This window comes from Nannospalax galili, unplaced genomic scaffold (assembly GCF_000622305.1).
Source record: "Nannospalax galili isolate Female #2095 unplaced genomic scaffold, S.galili_v1.0 scaffold1699, whole genome shotgun sequence".
In the NCBI taxonomy this organism is placed as follows: Eukaryota; Metazoa; Chordata; class Mammalia; order Rodentia; family Spalacidae; genus Nannospalax; species Nannospalax galili.
In genome coordinates this window covers 148,146-170,791 of record NW_008343576.1, presented here as the reverse complement: position 1 = coordinate 170,791, position 22,646 = coordinate 148,146, and the positions used below count along the sequence as shown (strand labels likewise).

Below are 22,646 nucleotides of genomic sequence, written 5' to 3'. Positions count from 1 at the left end.
GCGTGTGTGTGTATTTCATACAGAACATCCCAAACAATCCTATTCATCTTTACACCTGCATTCCAAAAGGCAACTTCCCATAGCCTCCCCCCACCCCACTGGAGCCCATATACTCTGGTATCCTTGTTACTGTCCACTGTGTTGTCAGTGCCCTCAGCAATTTCCCAGTGCAAATCCAGTGAGTTTAGGCAGCCATTTCCCAGTGCAAATCCACTGAGTTTAGTCAGCTTATCTATAGCCCCTTGTTTTGGTAAGTTCAGCTCCAGCAGCTAATGTAGCAGCAATCAGTTGACAACAGTCCTTTAGATTGGGGTCTGTTGTTCTTTTTACAGGTACTATGCTAGGTTACTGTCTGTTCTGTGCTGTGACTTGTGTATGCTGACACCTTTGCCATATAATCATATGAGCAGGTTCCCAGGAGCTCCTCGGAACCTGTTTCTATATGGTCATGCCAATCCTCCCTGGCTCTTACAATCTCTCTGCTCCCTCTTCCGCGATGGTCCCTGAACCTTGAGTGGATGAATTTTAATAAAGGCGTCCTGTCCAAGGACCACTATGTAGCATACTCTTGATCTCCACACTTTGGCCATTTGTGACGTTTTTTGTTCCTGGCCCTCTAATGCATGAGGGAGCTTCATTATTGAGAACTGATTCCTTATTGTCCTCTTCTTTATCCATGTTCTATGTTCCATGAGCCTTGGGTGTAGAGATTGCATTGAAGATTCATCCTGTAGGCCTGGGAAATTAATAGACAATGTCCATGTGTGACCAGTTGTGGTACTTAGTCTCTGACTGCTGCAAAATGAGCTTCTTTAATGAATGGTGACTTGGATATTTGTCTGTAACTATAAGGATACATATTTTGCACATGATAAGAAATCATATTAGTGTAGTGATGTGAGAGTTTTGGGATTTTCTCTAAGATATATGACCATGCCAGCCATGTGTGTTAGGTTATGTTACAGTACCACACTTGAGTTTCCTGCCTTTGAGTGGGCTTTTAGTCAAATTAGGTAGGTGTTAATTGGCCCCAAGAAAAGAGTGACACTACTGTGCCAATGGAGTGTGCTGTGTTGACTGTTGATATGGTTATTTGGTCTTGAATCCTGTGCTGGATCATCCACTGATGTTTTCCCTTGGCACTTTCATAGTGTTCTCCAAAGCTATGAGAGCTTGCCTTCAGGGGAAGTGGCTTCTAGGTTAAACACAGCTCTATTTCTCCAAATCCTGTGTCTGATATATGTTGTCTTTGGCAATAGGGTCTTACCTTCAAGTTCTGGGAGGCCATCGAGGGCTGTGGCAATAGCCTGAGTAATTTTGGGAGTCTCTTGGACAACCCTGGCCAACAACTCAAAGGAGGTATCTCCTGTCTGGCATTGTTTCTTGTTATGCGGCCTTTAGCTATACACATGGATTCTTAAAGAAATATACTGATTAATTTAATCTTTGGTTATACTTTCCTTTTGGGTATTTAAGACCATAGATTTGGCCCAAATAAACCAATTTATTTTTACTTTTAAGGGCGTTTGAGGATCTTTTCCTCAGGGGTAACATGGGCTTGGGAGGCAACCCTGGCTCCTTTCTTTTACCACTTCCATATATTTGAAGATAAGACAAAGGTACTTCTCGACCATGGCTGGCTTCGCTTGGAAGCAAGGAGGAAATATTTCTTCTGTGTTGATTCTCCTCTTTGTAGACTCGACACTAGTACAAGTCCATCTGGTGGGGTTTCCATGGCCTCCCTGAACAAGAGGACAGGAGACTCACCACAGTTACAGGGCTCACCACAGTTACAGGATATTTTGAGAGATGCTCCACAGTCCCCTGGAACTTAGTTGACCATGGAGGGCAAGGAGGAAAAACTCTCCTTTAAGTCCCTCTGACTAGATTAGTATAGGACTCAAAGTATGGCTGTTAAACATCCAAGAAGCTTACTTCCACCAGTCTGATGCTTTTCACACCATGTGCTATGCAGAGAAAGCTTGGGCAAAATCCAAATGTTCTCAGATAAACTTTAATTAGACATATATTTTTTTCCTTGAGCTAGTTGAATGTATAATTTGTCCGTAGGTTGTTGGAGTAATACAGTTTCCTCTGGCTTTTTAAAATTAGCTATGCATTATTTATCTTCTCATTGTCTAACACTTCTACCATGGTTTCCCCATTTAAATTGCCCCCATTTTTCCCATCTCTCCCTTGATAATACCCTTCTCCTATTGTCTCACCTCTCTTCTGCAGACCTAAATTCAACAAAGGAAGGCTTGAGTCTCACAGAAGAATCAGAAACTACAAAAGAAATCCACATGTCAAAGTCACAGTGAAAAAATAACATGAAAAATCCAAATGATAATCCCTACCAAGTACCAATCATCCTATAGAGGAGTACATTGATAATCCCCTAGAGATTACAGAGGTCATGGAATTCAAAAGAACAATTATACACATGTTAAAAGAATTCATTGGATTTACAGAACACACAAACAAAGAAATCAAATAACTGCAAGTGGATAGGAATGAACTTCTGATTAAATTCAGAAAAGAGTTAGAAATACTGAAGAATACTCAGGCTGAAATGAAGAAGGAAGTGAAACACTCAATAAACCAGTTAGAAAGGACAGGAGAAATCCTCACCAATAGGATGAATGAAATGAAAAACAGAATATCAAGATTAGGAGATTAAAGTGGATGAATTAGACCACTCCAGCAAAGATCATGAAAAATTTAAGAAAACACAAGAATGAAATACACAGGTATTGTGTGACACCATAAAAAGACCAAACTTACTCATCATAGGAATAGAGGAAAGAGAAGAATCTCAGAATAATGGTATGGGCCAGAGCTTTACAGGATTGTAGCAGAAAATTATTCAAAATTAAGGAAAGACATGCAGATACAAATACAAGAAGCACATAGAACACCAAAGAGAGGACCGAAAAAGAAACTCTCCATGACACATCATAGTAGAAACACTAAACGTACAGAACAAAGAGAGAATACTGAAAGCTGAAAAAGAAAAACAAGTCACATATAAAGGAAAACCTATCAGAATTACAGCTGACATTTCAGTTCAAACTATAAAAGCCAGAAGAGCCAGGACCAAACTATTCCCAGTTCTAAATGATCACAAATGACAACCCAGATTACTTTACCCAGCCAAAATGTCTATTATAGTCAAAGGGGAAAGAAAAGTCTTCCATGACCTAAATAGGCTGAAAGAATTCATGTCCACATTCAGAGAGAGAGTTCTTGAAGCAATACAAAGAGCTGAAGAAAGGAACGACTATACCCAAGTGGTAACAGAAATTAATGAAGGTATAACAGTGTAAACATAAGGTTACACCAAGAATGTGAACAGAAATCAAAACAAGAGGATTCTCAATACACATCCTTCATTAATAACTTTAAATATCAATGGACTGAACTCCTCAGTCAAAAGACACAGACTAGTTGAATGGATAAAGAAACAAAACTCATCTTTTTGTTGTCTGCAAGAAACCCATCTCACATTCAAGCAGAGGCACTAGTTATGAGTGAAAAGATAGAAAATATATTCCAAGCAAAAAGCAGGAGTTCCAATTCTAATATCTGACAAAATAGACTTCAGACTAAAACTAACCAGAAGAGATAAAGAGGGCCATTTCACTCTGATCAAAGGAACACTTGAGCAAGAAGATAGAGCAATCATGAACATACACTCACCAAACTCTGGTGCACCCAACTTCATAAAAACAGTACTACAGGACATTAAGAACCACATTAATCCCAATTCGTCAATAGTAGGGGGCTTCAATACCCCATTGTCTCCATTCGATAGGTCAACAGGACAGAGAATTAAAAAAGAGACATCTAAATTAAACAATACCATACATCAAATGGACCTAACAGACATCTACAGCATACTCTACCCAAGCACCAAAGAACATACTTTCTATTTAGTGCCCCATGGAACATTCTCCAAAATTGGCCACATACTGGGGCACAAAACAAGACTCAACAAACACAAAAACATTCAGACCACAATACAATAAAGCTTAAAATCAACACTGGAAGAAACTCTGGTAATTACATGAACACATGGAGATTAAACAACACACTCTTGAATGATGAATGGGTCAAAGGAGAAATTAAGAAAGAAATAAAAGCATTCCTGGAACTCAATGAAAAGGACAATACAACACAAAACCTCTGGGACACATTAAAAGCAGTCCTTAGAGGGAAGTTTATAGCTCTGTGACTACATTAAGAAATCAGAAAGAACACAAATAAGTGACTTAACATTGCAACTCAAGACACTTAAAAAGCAACAACAAATGAAGCCAAACCCGCATACACGAAGAAATTAAAAAAAAAAAATCAGGGCAGAAATTAATGAAATAGAAACAAAGAAAACAATACAAAGAATCAATGAATCCAGGAGCTGGTTCTTTGAAAAGATAAACAAGGTTGACAGACCCTTAGCCCAGTTAACCAAAAGAAAGAAAGAGCACCTTCAAGTCAACAAAATCAGAGATGAAAGGGGAAACATCACCAAAGACACTGAAAAGCTCCAGAACATTATCTGGGAATACTTGAAGAATATATACTTAGCCAGGCATGTTGGTGCACACCTGTAGTCCCAGCACTTGGGAGGCAGAGGCAGGCAGATCTCTGTGAGTTCAAGGCAGGCCTGGTCTACATAGTGAGTTCCAGGACAGCTGGGCCTATGGGGAGACCCTGTCTCAAAAAGACAAATATATATATATATGTACTCTACTAAATTTGAAAACCTAAAGGAAATGGATAGGTATCTAAAAGCATGGGAATCACCAAAACTAAACCAAGAACAAATGAACAGATTAAAAAGACACATAACACATAAGGAAATTGAAACAGTAATACAAAACCTCCGAACTAAAAAAAAGCCCAGGACCAGATGGATTTACAGCAGAATTCTACCAGACATTTAAAGAAGATCTATATCCAATACTACTTAATTCGTTCAAAAAGATAGAAATGGAGGGAGAATTTCCAAATTCCTTCTATGAAGCCATCATCACTCTAATACCAAAACTAGGTAAAGATACAACACTAAAAGAAAGCTATACACCCATACCCTTAATGAACATAAATACAGAAATTCTCAACAAAATACCTGCAAACCACATACAGACATACATCCAAAAAATCATCTATCATCAAGTCAGCTTTATTCCAGAGATGCAGAAATGAATCAATATACTTTAAGTCAATAAATGTCATAAATCATATAAATGGACACAAAGACAATAACCACATGGTCATCTCAATAGATGCAGCGAACAGTCCTAGAGGGAATTGGACTAGAGGGAACATACCTCAACATAATTACAACTATATACAAAAAACCCACAGCCAACATCATTCTAACTGGAGAAAAACTGGATGCATTCCCATTAAAATCAGAAACCAGACAAGACTGTCCACTAGCTCCACTCCTTATTAACATAGTGCTTGAAACTCTTCCAAGAACAGCAAGACAAGAGAAGGAAATAAAAGGAGTAACAAATGTAAAAGAAAAGATCGAATTATCCCTTTTTGCAGATGATATGATATTATATCTGAGACACCAAAAATTCCACCAGAAAACTCCTAGAAATGATTAACACTTTCAGTAAAGTGGCAGGTTACAAAATTAATCTTTGAAAGTCTCTAGCCTTTCTATATGCCAATAACAAGGAATCAGAGAATGAGTACATGGAAACACTCCTTTTCACAACAGCTACAGAAAAAAATAATAATATCTCGGAATAAACCTGACTGAAGACATTAAACCTCTACAATGAGAATTTTTAACCTTTAAACAAAGAGACTGAGGAAGACATCAGGAGATGGAAGGACCTTCCTTGCTCATGAATTGGAATAATTAATATTGTGAATATGACCATCCTACCAAAAGCCATTTACAGACTCAATGCAATGCCATTCAAAATTACCAAAGAGGTTAAAGATCTGTACAATGAAAACGTTAAATCTTTGAAGAAAGAGATTGAAGAAGACACCAGAAGATGGAAAGAGCTCTCGTGCTCCTGGATTGGTAGAATTAATATTGTGAAAATGACCATCCTACCAAAAGCCATTTATAGAATCAATGCAATGTCAATCAAAATTCCCATGCCATTTTTCACAGAATTGGAAAAAAAAATCATACTAAGATTCAAGCACAAAAGACTTCAGATACCCAAAGCAAACCTAAGCACTAAAAGCACTGCTGGGGGATTACAATAACAGATTTTAAACTGTATGACAGATGTATAGTCACAAAAAGAACATGGTACTGGCATAAAAATAGACCTGTAGATCAATGGAATAAAATTGAAGACCCAGAATGATGACATGCAATTTTAGTCACCTGATATTTAACAAAGGAGCCAAGAACATTCACTGGAGGAAAGACAGCATGTTCAGCAAATGGTGCTGGCAAAACTGGATCTCCACTTATAGAAGAAAGAAACTAAACCCCTATCTTTCACCTTGCAGAAAAGTCACCTTCAAATGGATCAAAGACCTCAATGTGAAGCCTGAAACTCTGAAAGTGTTAGAAGGAAACATTGGCAATAATCTACAAGATATAGGTGTAAGAAAGGATTTTCTCAACCGGACATCAATTGCTCAGGAAATAAGGTCAAGAATCAAGAAATGGGACCTCATTGAACTAAAAACCTTCTGTACATCAAAAGAAGCAACCAAGGATATGAAGACAAAACCCACAGAATGGGAGAAAATCTTCATCAGTGACACTGCTGACAGAGGTCTATCATCCAAAATATATAAAGAACTCAAAAAACAAAGAATCAAGAGAGGAAGTAACCCAAGAAAAAGATTGGCTAAGGATCTCAACAGAGAGTTCTCAAAACAAGAAATAAATATGGCTAAGAACCTCTCTTAAAAGGTGTTCAACATCATTAGTAATTAGGAAAATGCAAAATAAAAACACTTTAAAATTTCATCTTACCTCAGACTGGCTAAGATCAAGAGAACAAATGATACCATATGTTGGAGAGGATCTGCAGACAGGGGAACACTCACCCACTGCTGATGGGATTGCAAACTTGTTCAACCCCTATGGAAAGCAGTGTGGAGAAACCTTAAAAAACTAAAAATGAGCCCTGTTCTGACTTTTTTCTAGTTCCCTGTCTAGAATTTGTAATACTAATTACCCTTGCCTTTACTTCTCCTTCACATATTCTAGTCAAGATTCAAGGATTTTCTTTTCCCCTTAGAGATAAGAATTATGCAATTTGAGAGTTTTTAGGTAGACCCACTGAAAGGGTACTCCAATTGCCTCACCCTATGTCCCTGTTCAGCATGGAAGAAGCCAGAGCAATCTGTGTCCCTATTCCCTACTGGCTATTTGGGTAACCCCTTCAGAGGATGGCATGATAAGGATACAAGATAAGAATTGGCTAGGCATTTAGGGTAAAAAGACATCAAAGAAAAGTAGCCAGTTTTTTGGCTAAAAATCTAAATGTCCTTGGGCCTGTTAGCAACATACTCTGTTCCAAAGGCCAAAAATGTCAAGTGTCTGGTTGTTTGTATCTAATCCTTAAAAGATTTTAGGGTTACCTCTTCAGAGGGGGCAACGTTAGAGTAGCCAAAAGCCCCATAGAAATTAAATGAAAGAAGAAAAAAAAAGAGAAAAGAAAAAGAAAAAAGTGATGGGGAGATATGGGAGGTGCTGGAAGGGAGGGAGAGGGCATGGATTTGATCAAAACACCTTTTATATGTGTGTATGAAACTCTCAATAAAGTTTTTGTAAAAGTTAAAAAATAAAACTAGAAATGAACCTACCATTGATCCAGTTGTACTACTCCTTGGCATATACCCAAAGAACTCATCCTATTGCAGAGACACTTGCGCATCCATAGTTGTTGCTTTTTTCAATAGCTAAGAGATTGAAGAAACCTGTGTCCCTCAACTGATGAGTGGTTAATGAAAACGTGGTACATTTACACAATCTACTCATCAGTAAAGAAAGATGAAATCATGAAATCTACAGGTAAATGAGTGGAACTAGAAACTGTTATACTAAGTGAAGTAATACAGACTCAGATAAACAAATGACGTATATTCTCCCTCATATGTGAATCCTAGCACCAAATCCTTATAAGTGAGCATGTATCCAGACATAACTACAGGGACCAGGATATTGAAAAGTAATCAGGGAGGTTAAAGAAAAGAAAGAACCTGAGAGAGAAAAACAATAGGAAACAGGTGTTACTAAGGCAGATATGGATAAAAATGGGGTTATTTAAATGTGAGGGGGGAGAGAGTTATACAAGGAACCTTGGGGATAAAGGAAAATAATGGTAATATTTTTAAAAGAAAAACACTGAATATATTAAATCATCTACTATAGGCACACAGAAGGGGCACATGACATAAAATATGGTGAATAAAATTATTTTAGTGGTAAATTTAAAAAATATACCTATAATAAGCCTGGCATGTTGGCACAGACCTTTAATCCCAGCATGTGGGAGGCAGAGGCAGGCAGATTTCTATCAGTTCTAGGCCAGGCTCATCTACAGGTCTACATAGTGAGTTCCAGGCCAGCTTGGGCTACAGAGAGACTCTCTCTCAAAAAGAGAAAAGAAAACAAAGCAAAACAAAACAAAAAACATAATCATTTTGAAACTCCTTATAGGAACAATACAGGACCTAGTGTGGAGTCACGCACTTTCCCAAAGCATGCTGAGAGGCTGAACGGCAGAAACAGAGAGATGGGTCAAGTATTGAATGGGAAGAGTCGTGTGGGACATTTTCAGTGTTCTGTGTATTCTGCATCTTTTTTTTTTTTCCGTCTTTTTGAGACAGGCTCTCTCTGTAGCCCCATCTTCCCTGCAATGAGCTACATAGGTCATCCTCGATCTCACATAGATCTGCCTGCCTCCGCTTCCCTAGTGCTAGGAATAAAGGCGTGCACCGACAGAGCTGTGAATTTCTTGTCTTAACAATGACATACAATGAATAACTGAACAGCCTATAAAAACTCATTGGTTGGTAACAGTATCAGTGTAATCAGCTATATGTAAAATTTTCCAAGAAAATTATAAAAAATATAGCTTTTTTAAGTTAACAGGAAAAGGAATTTTTCAATTAAAAGAAAACCCTGTGACTTTACTATTCCACTTGAGTGCCTGAAATGTTTGAATACATTTGAACAAGTGTTTTTCCCCCCTTTGGCAAACACTATTTCATTTACAGGGTGAATAGGAGGGACGAAGACAATATATTGAATGACATCTTTAGAACTCTCATTACTGAGTCACTGAATGACTGGACTGATTGATTCAGCAACATAAAGACAAGAGGGGCCTGCAGAGATGGTTCAGCTGTTCAGAGCACTGGCAGCTCTTGCAAAGAGAACACAGGTTCAGTTCTGAACACCCATGTGGTGGGTAAAAATTGTCCTTAACTAGAGTTCCAGTTCCAGCAGATTCAATACCCTCTTCTGACCTCTATTGGCAGTGCAGGGCATGGGCGCACTTACATTTATGCAAGCAATACCCTCATACACTGTTCCAGTTTGTTTCTCCATTGCTTTGACAAAATACTATGACCAATATCAACTCGGGGAGGAAAGCATTTATTTAGCTAACATCTCCCAGGTCACAGTTCATCAGCGTGTCCAAAGTAGGAACTCAGGGCAGGAACCTAGAGGTAGAAGATGCAGCACAGGCCATAAAGGAGTGGTGCTTACTGGCTTGTTCCCCTGGCCCCTGCTCAACATGTCTTCTTATACAACATAGGCTCACTTGCCCAGGGCTGGCAGCATCCAGAATGGACTGGACCCTCCCACATCACTCAATAATCAAGAAGATGCCCACAGAAATGGTCACGCCAAGTCCAACGGAGGAAATTCCCCAACTGAGGATCCCTCAACCCAGATATGTCAAGTTGACACTAAAGCTATCCAGCACAACTGACCCCTTGTCAACTTGACACACAAATACATCAATAATAAACCACAACCTTTTTATTTCTTGTCCCAAAGATATGTTAACATTAATATCACAATGTAAGACAGTACAAACTTAAGGGTGTCAAGTCTCAGCTGCTTTCTGTGATCCCTTCACACTTTCAACACCAGAACCATGCAGGAGACTATTATACATTACCAAGTCCGGCTTCCAGCTTGAGATGGGGTCTCATACCCCCTCTGGATCTCAGCTCCTGTGCTGACCCTGAGGAAATACTTTCCAGAAGATTTTGCCAAAGTGATGCTGGTCTCTTTAATTACTGCTGATTTTTCAGCCTCAACTAACCGGCATCAATTGTCCCCATAAAGCAAAGGTTTAACTTCAGTCTCTTAATCACAGCTGATTCTTCAGGCCCAGCTGAACAGAAACCAAAAGTTCCCAATTCAAGAGATCACACAAACAGCCCTTATAGTGTCTATTCCATTTGAAGCTTCATAAGCTGGCCTCAATTTTTCACAACTCTTTCAGGATTACTGTTCCAAGTTCCACAACAACAACTCTAAGCACTCAATGTCTTTTCCATTCCAAAGTTCTGAATGCTTCAACAATCCTCCTAAAAACACCAAGGTCAGGACTGTCACAGCAATGCCCAACTCTCTGATACCAATTCTGTTCTATTTTGTTTCTCCATTTCTGTGACAAAGTGCTTTGACAAAAACCAACTTTGGGAGGAAAAAGTTATTTTATCTCAGATCTCCTGGGTCACAGTTCATCAGGGAGCCCAAGGTAGAAATTCAAGCAGGTAGAGATGGAGCACAGGTCATGATGGAACACTGCTTCCTGGCTTACACCCCTGGCCCCTGCTCAACCTGCTTTCTCATACAACATAGGCCCACTTGCTACCCACAGTGGGCTGGAGCCTCCCACATCACTCAGTAATCAAGAAGATTCCCCACAGACAAGCCACAGTCCAGTCCAATGGAGGCAATTCCCCAACTGAGGCTCCCACAACTCAGGTGTGTCAACTTGACACTAAAGCTATCCAGCACATACACGTAACATAAAAATAAATTTAAAAAACTATTTTAATGAGTCAGGAGGCAAGATTATGAGTTCTTAAACACAACTACATAAAAACTTCTATAGGAAAGTCACAGTCACAAATCCAGAGTAGGAAATGCCTGAGGAGAGGTTCAGTTAGTTCAAAAGTTCTCCCAAGGTGAGAAGTGTCCCTAGATAAGGATAGCTGACACTTTGATTATAATAACAGTTATTTTGGGAATGAACTATGAATTCGTGATGTGCAGCATGATGTTTGAAGAGTAGAAACACTGTAAGTGAACACGCACACCCCTTCACATTATTAGCATTCTTTGATTAGAACATATTACATCCATTCTCTTGTTATTTTCCAAGGAGAAAGTATAGTGAAAACTAAGGTCATCTCTCTCTCTCTCTCTTTCTCTCTCTCTCTCTCTCTCTCTCTCTCTCTCTCTCTCTCTCTCTCTTTTGGTCTTTTTGAGGCGGGGTATCCCTGTAACCTAAGCTGTCCTGAAACTCACCAGGTAGACAAGGCTAGTCTCAAACTCAGAGAGATCTACCTGCCACTGCCTCCCAGCTGCTGGGATTAAAGATAGGCACCACTACTTCCTGCAACTAAGATAATGTCTGTTTTTAGCTTATTTCAAATTTGAAACTGAATATTATCTATTTTCTTTCATTTCACCATACAGTCCATTGAGGACTGTTTGCATCTGATCTACAATTGAGAAAAATTATTCATAAGATTAATATTAAACTTTGGCTCCATCTTTAGAGGTTTCAGTCCAGCATCCATGGGGCTCAGAGACTAACAGACAATGGCAAGACTGAACCATAAGATGGAAGGTCATGATGCAAGAAATCTAATCTCAAGGGTAACAAGATTTAGAGAAGGAAGGTGCCAGAACAAGACAGATCCTCCAAACCACAGCTCTGTGACCTGTATCCTGTAAGAATACTGAAGTCAGAAATATTATCAGTGAACAAGCACATGAGCAGCATGAGAAAGAATGATCCCAAAGAAGCCTAGACTGACTCACACACACACACACACACACACACAAACACACACACACACACAGACACATTAGGAGGATGTAGAAATTTCCACAATCAAAGAACTCATGAAAAACTGGACAGGACACTAGAATAAGTCTTAAATATTACACAACACCAATGTTTCACAACCTCTTTTCAGACCAAACTGGAAAACAGACATCAATAGTAGGTAGAAAACAGAGAATCCCCAAATGCCAGGTAGACAGACATATTTAACACACTCTTATTTAAAATGGGAAGAGAATATAGAATGTCATGCTATATAAATATTCTACGTGATTCTCATGAAAGTCTTACAAGCATTTTCAAAAGAAATATATTAGTAGTTGTAAAACAATGAAAAAATCACAAGGAATCAGGAGGACACAAACATTTTCAAAGGAAAACAAAAGACACAAAATTTACTAATTTCATGATATGTTAAATCATGACTCTGTAGGCCTTAATATAGATCACAGAATGCATGAAATCTGGTGGGGGTTATCAGGGGGAGCAGATAAATCTGGTGAGGGGTACGTGGATGCAGATCGGGTAGGGGGTATAAAAATGATTAAGATTTTTTTATGAAATGAAAAAAAATTCAATAAAAAATACACACTGAAAAAATGTAGTACGGGAAGAACACACAGGGCAAAAATCAGCTATTAGCTTGCATTGGCAAGATACGTGACATGGGAGATAAGGAAAAATTAAATAATGAAATCAAGTGATGTGTGCATACTTGTAATTTCCACATAATCCACGTGCAATAAAAGAAGTCATTTGACATTTACCACAGGTAAAATCTTGATGAAACTGCTATAAATTAATCAGAATCTCCTTGCAGTGAAACAGAGTATAGCAAAACCATTTCAGGTCTTTATCCCTCTTTACTTGGGTCCTCTCATCTCCGCCCCTCCTTCACCCACTCAAACCTACCTGGTTGGCTACAGTCTCCCCTCTCTTCACATTCCAGGGCTTTTTGCTTTGCTCCAGACAGGAGACCAGAACAGGCTTACACACAGCAAGACCTGTGCATGAGAAAGAGACACATGATGCTTGCTGGACTCTTTAGAAAGTACTGGATTTGTATTGCAACACTATGCTCCACTGATAATATTCAGAAAAAGAGCAGACTTTCCAAATAATTTCACAATTTAAATTTTCTGACAGACTCATTAGAACACATGGGAATTTTTTCAGTTTTCATATGGTGAGTTCTACCACTGATTCACAATTCAGCTATGGAAATGGAACTTTAAGATTCTGGCTACAGTGTCATGCACTAATGGGTGGCTGAAATTAACACCAAAAATATTGAGAACGGATAATTCCTCCAACAAATGGAAATGGAACAAAATGATAAAACATAAACATGTTCCTCATGATGCCCAGACACTTCCATGAAATAATGTTTAAAGAATCCAAGACTTAAACTAACATATGCACAAAGTAGACTATAATCTGTCAAAGGTAGCAGAAGAGTAAAAAATTCTCCAACACAAATCTCCTCACCTACAGACACCAGATTGCTATAGTTCTCCAACATTAACTCCCTGTACAAAGCCCTCTGAGCAGAGTCTAGGCATTCCCACTCCTCCTGGGAGAAGTCTATGGACACATCCTTGAATGTCAATGGATCCTAAAATGAAAAATGACAATTAGACTATGTGCACTTAAACAGGGTACTGGACCCAAGAAAGAAAGAGATAATTAGTAAGTGACTTCTGAATTAGATGAGAAACTTGAATTATTCAAAAGGATATTTCTTAATTGAGTAAATATCAATAATCTACTCGTTAACTCTGTGTAAAGAAGAATGGCATCAGATCCTCCAAACTTATGTGAAGATTATGATGTTAAGGAGCATATAGCACACAAATTAAACCCTCAATATAGGAATACCATTTCCCTCCTATATTTCTAGCATACAAGATCAGTTGGTCTTTTTGAGACAGGGTCTCCCTGTAGCCCCAGCTGTCCTGGAACTCACTATGTAGATCAGGCTGGCCTTGAACTCACAGAGACTTGTATATATTTATGTGTGCTCTCCCTCAACAGCCAGAAGAGGTACAATCTTCTGAAGTGTGTCCTAGAACCTGCATGCAATGAAAATATTATAGAAACATTAGTGCATAAAATACTCTAATGTTTTGGGTAGTATATTCTCTCTCTCTCTCTCTCTCTCTCTCTCTCTCTCTCTCTCTCAGTATTTTTGAGACAGGGTCTCCTTGTAGCCACAGCTGGCCTGGAACACACTATGTAGACCAAGCTAGCTGGAATTCACAGAGATCGGCCTGGCTCTACCTCCCCTGTACTGGGAATAAAGGTGTGTGCAACCATGCCTGGACTAATATATTCTCTTTTTTATCCTCTTTTTCTCACCTAAAATATGTCTGAAAGGAACACAATGTTCGTCTTATGCATCCAAAAAGAAGGGCTTAAAAACAGCGATCTGCACTGCAGAGAATAACGGAAACATAGAGACAAGAGCCACTGACTGAACAATGTTCATGTTGTGTATACAAATGATTACAAAATCAGACGTGTATAACATTTGATAAACACTCTTTTCTCAGGATCAAAGAACCAGTAATGGAGGCAGTGTTGTGAGAGAGAAGTAAAAATACCAACAGAGAGAAGGAGGCCTGCTTCAGAATCCCCACCTGGAAAACTCAGTATGTAGCAAACAAATGAGAAAGGTTTCTTCCTCCAGAGAAAGGAAGGAAACTGCACTGATGAAAGGGGAGATTCTGCAGTAAATGTCATGATCCGTGTGCTTCACTCTGTAAACTACCAGAAGAAAACTTATTCCTAATAAATTTAAAACAATGATGTCAAAGTCTGGGATTTGGTGCAGAGCAGCTCAAACAAGGGAATGAACTCCCAGGAGACAAAAGAATACAGGTGTCAATAAAACCAGCAGCACATTCCATCAGGCCTGTGATGCTGGTGGGATTAAATGTTGAGCAAATTAAAACAATATCAGAATAAAAAAATATCAGTTTTATATACAATTCAAACAACAATACAGTGGCATATGAGGACCCAAATCCATCCTCCTTAGGATCTGAAGACTGACGTGTTTGATATTTCACCTATCAGATCAGAAATATTTTTGAGATGGTTGGTCACGAATTCATCAGAGTAGTCTGGAAAACAAGCACTGGACGACAAAATGGAGAGGTGGATATGCTACATAGGTGATACATATGAAAAGAGTTAATGTGGCCCAGGCATGGCGGCGCAGGCCTTTATTCCCAGGACTCCAGAGGAAGAGGCACGAGGATCTCTATGAGAGTCAAGCTAGCCTGGTCTGCATAGCTACTTTCTGGATGAGCCAAGGTTACAAGTTCAAACTAGTAAACATTTAGAGAAAGAAAGTGTACAGGCCCAGGCCCTTGGGTGTATTTACCTGAAAAGAAGTCATCTCTACCTTCCTTCTGTGGCTTTCCAATAGGGCACTACATAAAACATCTTCTCATTCTTTCCAGAAATTTCCTTTCAGCTCGCTGAAAATCCACTTCACCTGCCAACAGGAGGAAGAAGCATGACACAAAATAAAACAGGCCATTATACTGTCTTCTGTCACAGTAGATGCGCAGGAAGAAAGCTCAACATAGAGATCACAACAGACTTTTCTGCTTTCCTGCGTTCAAGTGGCCCACCCTGGCAACAAGATCAAGAATTTCTACTACATTCATGGGAATGTTGGTGCCTCACCTCCTTATCTAAACAAGGCAGAGTAACATGGTTTTCTTCCTTTGGAATAGAGGCTAAACTAGGCTTTCCTTCAGAAGTGCTGGTAGCTGACCCCCAGCCTCAATCTCTTCTGCCTGCAACTGTTAAATGAAACAGCACTGATGTTTCTACTTAGCTTCACAGACAGACTCTGTGGGGGAGGCACAAGTGAGAGCTTTTCTTTTAAAGGCTAAAGTTCAGTAGTTCATCGTGAATTTTAAAAGTCTATTCTTGGGGCTGGAGAGAGGGCTCGGAGGCGAAGAACACTGGCTGCCCTTCCAGAGGACTGCTGTCAACTTGCAGCCCACACGTGATGCTAACAGCTATACGGAACACCTGTTCCAGGAGTTCCCACACTGTCTTCCCATCTCCACAGACATTGCTCACATGGCCACACTTACATACACACAAGAACAACACCCTTACACATGAAAGAAATTAAATAAATAATTTTAATAAAAACAAAATCATTATTGTCTGATGATACCATATTTTACATATTTCAGACATTTCCTTGATATTTTGTTATACATATATAGTGGATATTGATGTAGTAATCATTAATATATCCTTCCCTATGGCAAGTGTATCCAAATTGATATTTTCTAACAATTTTAATATATAAAATGCAACTTGGATGTACCTTGTTGTGGCATAGAACAGTAGACCTCAGTTAAGCCATGGCGCCATGACACTGTTTCTGTTATTTACCACCCATCCTCCCCATTCACTGCAAACTGCTACTGCACCCTCACTACCTATCATCTATCTTTTCTTTTTCTATTTCTCTTATGACTGAGATCATGTAGCGCTAGTGTTTCGCCTCCCTTTACCTGATACGGTGTCCACCAGATCAATCCTGTTCTCAAGTATGAGACAATTCCACTCTTTTCTGTAATGGAATTGTGGCATATTCCTCAGAAATATCACATTTCACTAAATCTTTCATTTGTCAATGGACATTTCAGTTGATTCCCTTTTATTCAAATAGTGCTGCCATAATTAGTGAGCGCACATATCTCAGCCCATACTGAATTCACTTCCTTTGAGTATCTACTCAGATTTGGTGGTACGAGCCACAGCTGAGAGAACACCTGTGGCTTTTCAGCATCTGTTTTACCCCACTTAGTACAGCCACTTCTCACAAATTCCTTAATTTCCTTTTCCTTTACACAAAGTAGAACTCTACTGTGTAAATGTAGAAAATTTACAGGATCCGCTCATAGACTAAGGGACATTTAGATTGTGCAACTGAATTTCAGAGACAATACAATAGAAAATTTTTTAAATGTTCTGGTTTATCATGTACTTAACTGAGACATTAAATGTGTTTCTTCTAATGAGTTAGGAAGGCTTTGGTTGAAATTAAAACTCTCACATTTTTAAAATTTCACAGGCAATATTGAAGGAGCAGTCATGTCATAAAAATTGGGCTTACAAGGCAGTTTTCAGTCTCAAAACTGCCTTGTGACATTATGTCCAGTACATACATTTTTAATAGGAGAATTCATGAAGTGGTCATTATGTTAATTTAATAGTCAATTTAAAAAAAATGTATGTAGAGAACAAAACATCACACAGCACTTCCTAAATGCATATAGTTCTTCTTTGTCAAAAATTAATGTTCAGGGGCTGAAAAGATGGCTCAGAGGTTAAGATCACTGGCTGCTCATGCAGTGGACCTGGTTTGATTCCCAGAACCTACGTGGCAGCTCACAGCTATCTGTAATTCCATTCCAGGGGATCCAGTTCCCTCTTTGGACCTCAGGAGGCATTGCAGACATGGGTGCACTTATATGAATGCAGACAAAACACTCATATACATAAAATAAAAGTGATAGTAAAACATTTCTTAAAAATTATTATTAAAAAGTAGAATCAGATAATATTGTATTTTAATTTATGGACATCTGGCTCCATGTCTTATAAATGTAATCTATAATAAATGATGACAGTTTGTTTCCACATAAACAAAGTATGCAGTGGTGTGTCACTCAGGACCACCTACCAATTCAGTGTGTTTCAGGACATCACTGTCATCCCCAGGACCACAGATGATCACAGCTCAATGCACAAGACACCAAGTGCTCTAGCACCTTTGTATGCCTGTGCTGGGTGGTTCATGAGTTGAGTCTTTAGAAAGTACCGCGATTTCTAAACAGTAGTGCACTCAACAGATAGAGAACATAACCGGGATTTCTATCAATGTCTTTTCAATTGGAATGTTCGATCAGAACACTGATATTGACAGTGTTCTCAGGTTGCAGAACTAGTGTTCCACCTCTAATTAAAGCTCATCCAAAATTCCAGGTTGGGAATGGAACTTCATGATTGGGTGGCAATAATTATATGTTACAAAGTTTCTGAATTTAACATGGAACAAAAGTGAAAGAAGCATAACCCTTCTCAAAAGACAAACATGAGAACAGACAAAGTTACAGTAAAGTGTTCTTTTCTCCTCTGAGAATTTCACTTTATGAGATGTGAGACTCATTCACACACACACACACACACACACACACACACACACAGTAGTTCCCCAAGGAACTCTTGAGTATGAGCAAGAAATTCTGTAAGAAAAATATTCTCACCAACAAAAAGAAGACAGCTGTAAATTACTCCAGCATTAGGTCTCTGTGCAAAGCCCTCTGAGCAGGATCTAGGAATTCCCTCTCCTCCTGTTAGAAGTCCACAGCCATGTCACTGAATGTCAACACACCCTGAAATGAAGAATAACAAACCACATGTCCACAGGGAGACTGCTTTCTTTGAATCAAGGAAACCAGAGATTAGGAGGCATTCTCTGATGTAGGGAGTGATCATAACTATTCTGAAGATGCTTTTGACACTGTCATATTCTCTAATGTGTTTTCTAACTGTGGAAATACCAGGGCAGGATACCCTAGTATTCAGCATATATACTATTTTTTGTTTTTGTTTTTGTTTTTGTTTTGTTTTGTTCAGACAGGGTCCTTCTGTAGCCTCAGCTAGCCTGGAACTCATCAAGTAGACTAGGCTGGCCTTGAACTCACAGAGATCTATCTGCCTGTGCCTCCAGAGTGCTGGGATTAAAGGCATGTGTCCCCATGCTTGCCTCATACCATGCTTTTATGGAATACAGGATCCCAAATTAAGATCTCAAAGTAACAATACCCAATCTAGTGGTGGATTTATATCATAAATCATATGTTTCAGAAGGAACATTAATGGTGAATTGAAAGCTTATTTCCTAAGTGTTAATTCCTGCAACTAACTATAACTGTGGCTGTTTGCTAAAATATATGTTCTAATTCAACACAATCTAGAATAATTCCTGCCAGTCAGAATGCAGGTATGAATTTACACTGGAAGAGCTTTGTTTTTTCCACAACAGCAGGGGGAGGAACAATGGATTTGAAGTAATTCCTGTACACTTGAGATCACTCTGCCATATTTGCACATTAATTTAAATAGTGTACATTTTTTTATGACACTATTTTGAAAAACCATAAAATTGCTGATAAAAATCAGGATTCGTCTTAGTTCGTAGGGTCTTAAATTTACCTTTAATAATCTAAATCTAAGAGGATGCACAGGCCAACATATCCAAATATTTGCAACCGAGTTTTGAGACCTGCGATCCTTGCTGTAGAGTAAGCATAAATAATGTTTAGCTCCCGGGTGAGTTACAGGGACCTCTCTCAGTTCCCAGCCCCCAACGCTGACTACAGTGTGTGCCGGGCCACTCCGATCACATGACCAGGCCTCCAGTTTTGTCCACAATCTTCTCCACCCTGAGTCTCTCCCGGACTCTCATCCACTCTGCACCAACCTCTCTGTGCGGTTCCTGTGACTTCGGTGAAGTTTCGCATCCCTCAGAGACCCGGTCTCCCTAGTCTCAGTGAAGTTTTCCAGGCCCCAAAGGGCTCAGGGGTCCCGCCAGACTTTGGAGCCTCTCCACCTCTGCTCTGGTCCCGCCCACTCCGGCCCAAGTTCCTGTTGCCTCACACTTCCCACTCCGCCCATGCCACACCCCTTCTCAAATCAATTTGAATTTGCTCCACCTCCATTCTTTGGGTCACTCCTCTGACCCAGGTGACTGTGCCTGACCCGCTGAGACCTCCCCTGTCATTCTAGCCCTGGGCTCAGTACACACCCTTTTTACGGAGTTGCTGTGGGCTTAGACCACACCTGGACCTAGTAAGACAGCCTACACCCCTACCTAGCCCTCGGGGCCTGCTTCTGTCCTCTTGAGACACACCCCAAAGAAACCCACCCTGAAACCTCACCCTGGGATTCCACCCTCCTTCACTAAAAAATCTCAGGAAAAGAAAACAGACTAAGTGCAGATGCCCAGAGGCTATCCCCCAAATAATAAAAATATGATAAACCAAGAAAATACGACCTCCCCAAGGAAAAGAACAATTCCAAAGCAATGTTCCCTAAGGGAGTAAGTTGGTCTCTAAGCTACTGTTCTCAAAAAGTACACATACATATGAACAAGTAGTTCAAGCATATCGCTATGAAAATTACCCTGAGACTGACCTGGACGGAGGACAAGAATCAAACCATGCTCAAGAAGTGGAGGAGGTTTAGCCTTGGGGACACCGTGGCTATCCTGTTCCAGACATACTGAGGCCTGACCAGAAACACAAACAGGTGTTTATAGGATTTCTCACATCAATCCTGGGCAATAATCTTCTGGTGGATTTCAGACTTCCAGCACCAAAGTATAGGTGCCACTTAATTTTTTTGTTGAAAATTCATCCCTAACATCATGTTTCCAGTATGTGTGGCACTATGTGAAATGAGTAAGTCAGGACGTCCCACAATCAAGAATATAGTTAGCCATTTTTACGGGAATTGGAAAGCATGTCCTCGCCATTTCAGCCATGTGTGAATGTAACAAATAAACACCAGAAAACTCAAAAGACAGGGAATTTACTGCTGACTTTACCTTTTACTTTCCAGACTCTAGGTGTGAGAGCATAAACCAGTCTAGTGTTATATCAGCCTCAGCAGATTCTTGTGTTCATTGCTCTTTTTCAGGAATTTTAGCTCCATTGATCTGCAAGGTTTGATTTTTTTTTTTTTCACGTTTCACCTTGTGTCACAGATAAGCCATCCTCGTTGTTTGGTTTACTTTCACAGATCTCATCTGTGTATGCATTGATGAAATTTGTTCAGTACTCACATAGCTCTAATTCCTCACATCTGTATTAAAAAGGGTGAAATTAGTAAGTTACATCAATATTAAAAACTCTAAAATCAACACATGGTCTCACTTTTGCAGAGATTATATTTAACCATGTATGCGCGTATATATATGAATGTATATATGTCACTAGCAAAAATGGGGACAATGGGAGTATCTGGAATAATGTGAGGCAAAGGAGTGTGATGGTGCAGATAAGAAATCACAGTTAAACATATAAAGCATATATAATATATATATATGAAATATGCTGATAACAATATTTGGGTGCTTACAAGAAGGAATTGAAATAGAAATTTTGCATGCCCTGATTTTTTACATAGAGGAGATGAAAACTAAATGCAGTGATATCAGAAACTAGAGTGGAAAATACTCAAAAATATGACTCAAATAAGCTCTGTGCTCCTAGGTACTCACAGTGAAACTGAATACCTACACATGATTGCACGTTATACTTCACTGTCAACATTATTTCATCTGAGAGCAAAATCCTTGGATGTGTGTCAGTTACCACAACTGAGAAAATGCATTTGCCAATCCCTGAAGTATTAGTAAAGGGCTAGCAAGGACAGTTAAATTACTCATGTATTGATATGATCAAGAATTCCAAATTAAAATATGGGTGGAAAAATTCGTCAAACATATATGTCTAGGAACAGCTATGCTTTTTTTTTTCAAAAGCACCCTTGTCATTTCTACTGCAGAAATCAAATAGTGGGTTTCAGGCAGCCAATAAGATAAGCAATGGAGTGAAATCTCCTGTCTCCTGTGGACATGTGTCCAAGGGGAAGAGCAAAAAGAGAGAGCTCCCTTTGACCCACGGGTCCTACTATCTATAGCACATCAAACATAATTCAGGAGTGGTTTGTGTTCAGCTTATAAAACTGTGATTGTGTTAGAATACAGAACAGGCTTGATCTTTAGAAGCCAGTCTCTTCTTTAAAAACTTCTACATGTATTCTGATGAGATAACATCTAGTACTATGACCTTATGAATGCCTCAAACAAGAATCTTGCCTTCTAACAGTAATAGGAAAATACGATGTAAGTCTTCCAACCGGGTCTGTTCTGCTCTACTGCCTAGGGATAACTGAGTTTCTCTGACAGACTTTTATTTCTCAGAGCTTTGGGAAGTGGACAGTCTCAAACACCATTTTAATTTGTATCACATTTACCCCTCATATAAATCTCTGTATATTTCCAAGAATAACTGTATCTGATTAACAAGAATTCAATTCCTATTTTCTCATTGCATTATAAAACAGTCCTCACAGTTCAATACAATAGATGCTTAGGAAAGGCACTGTGACCAGGTGTTATATATTGGCAATTTTCTAAGGCTCTAACGTTCTGAATTAATTTACTAGAACACTGAATCTGATTCAAGGTATGTCAGTGACATAGTCAGAGCGGTGAATTCATAAAACATGAATGGACATTCCAAAGCACTCAAGAGAAACCTCAATTATAAACAGTTGAAAACCTAGACATATAAAGGCAGAGCTGGTATGGTAGCATAATGCCCAAGGAGCTGGGGGTGAAAAGGAAGAATGAAAAACTACACAGAGTTGGGAATTGAAACAATCACAACTGAATGTGTAATCCTGGAAAAATAAATAATTTTCATGATATCCCTTAAAGATTAGAACTTAAAAAAATTAAATTTTATTTCACTTATTAGAATATTGAGAGTG

The 22,646-nt window shown here is 39.1% G+C and overlaps 1 protein-coding gene across 1 annotated transcript in view; it reads right to left on the bottom strand.

Moving 5' to 3' along the window:
- The window catches only part of LOC103739400 (zinc finger protein 420-like), a 31,068-nt gene extending 11,360 nt beyond the window's left edge, over nucleotides 1-19,708 (bottom strand). The window contains exons 1-5 of the mRNA XM_017799820.2: nucleotides 19,570-19,708; nucleotides 18,350-18,478; nucleotides 15,433-15,546; nucleotides 13,533-13,659; nucleotides 12,957-13,048 (exon numbers count right to left, since the gene is read on the bottom strand). Of these exons, the coding sequence (XP_017655309.2) occupies nucleotides 12,957-13,048; nucleotides 13,533-13,659; nucleotides 15,433-15,447 (234 nt within the window). The 5' untranslated portion in view covers nucleotides 15,448-15,546; nucleotides 18,350-18,478; nucleotides 19,570-19,708. The remainder of the gene's footprint in view (nucleotides 1-12,956; nucleotides 13,049-13,532; nucleotides 13,660-15,432; nucleotides 15,547-18,349; nucleotides 18,479-19,569) is intronic.
- Nucleotides 19,709-22,646: the final 2,938 nt, after the last annotated feature.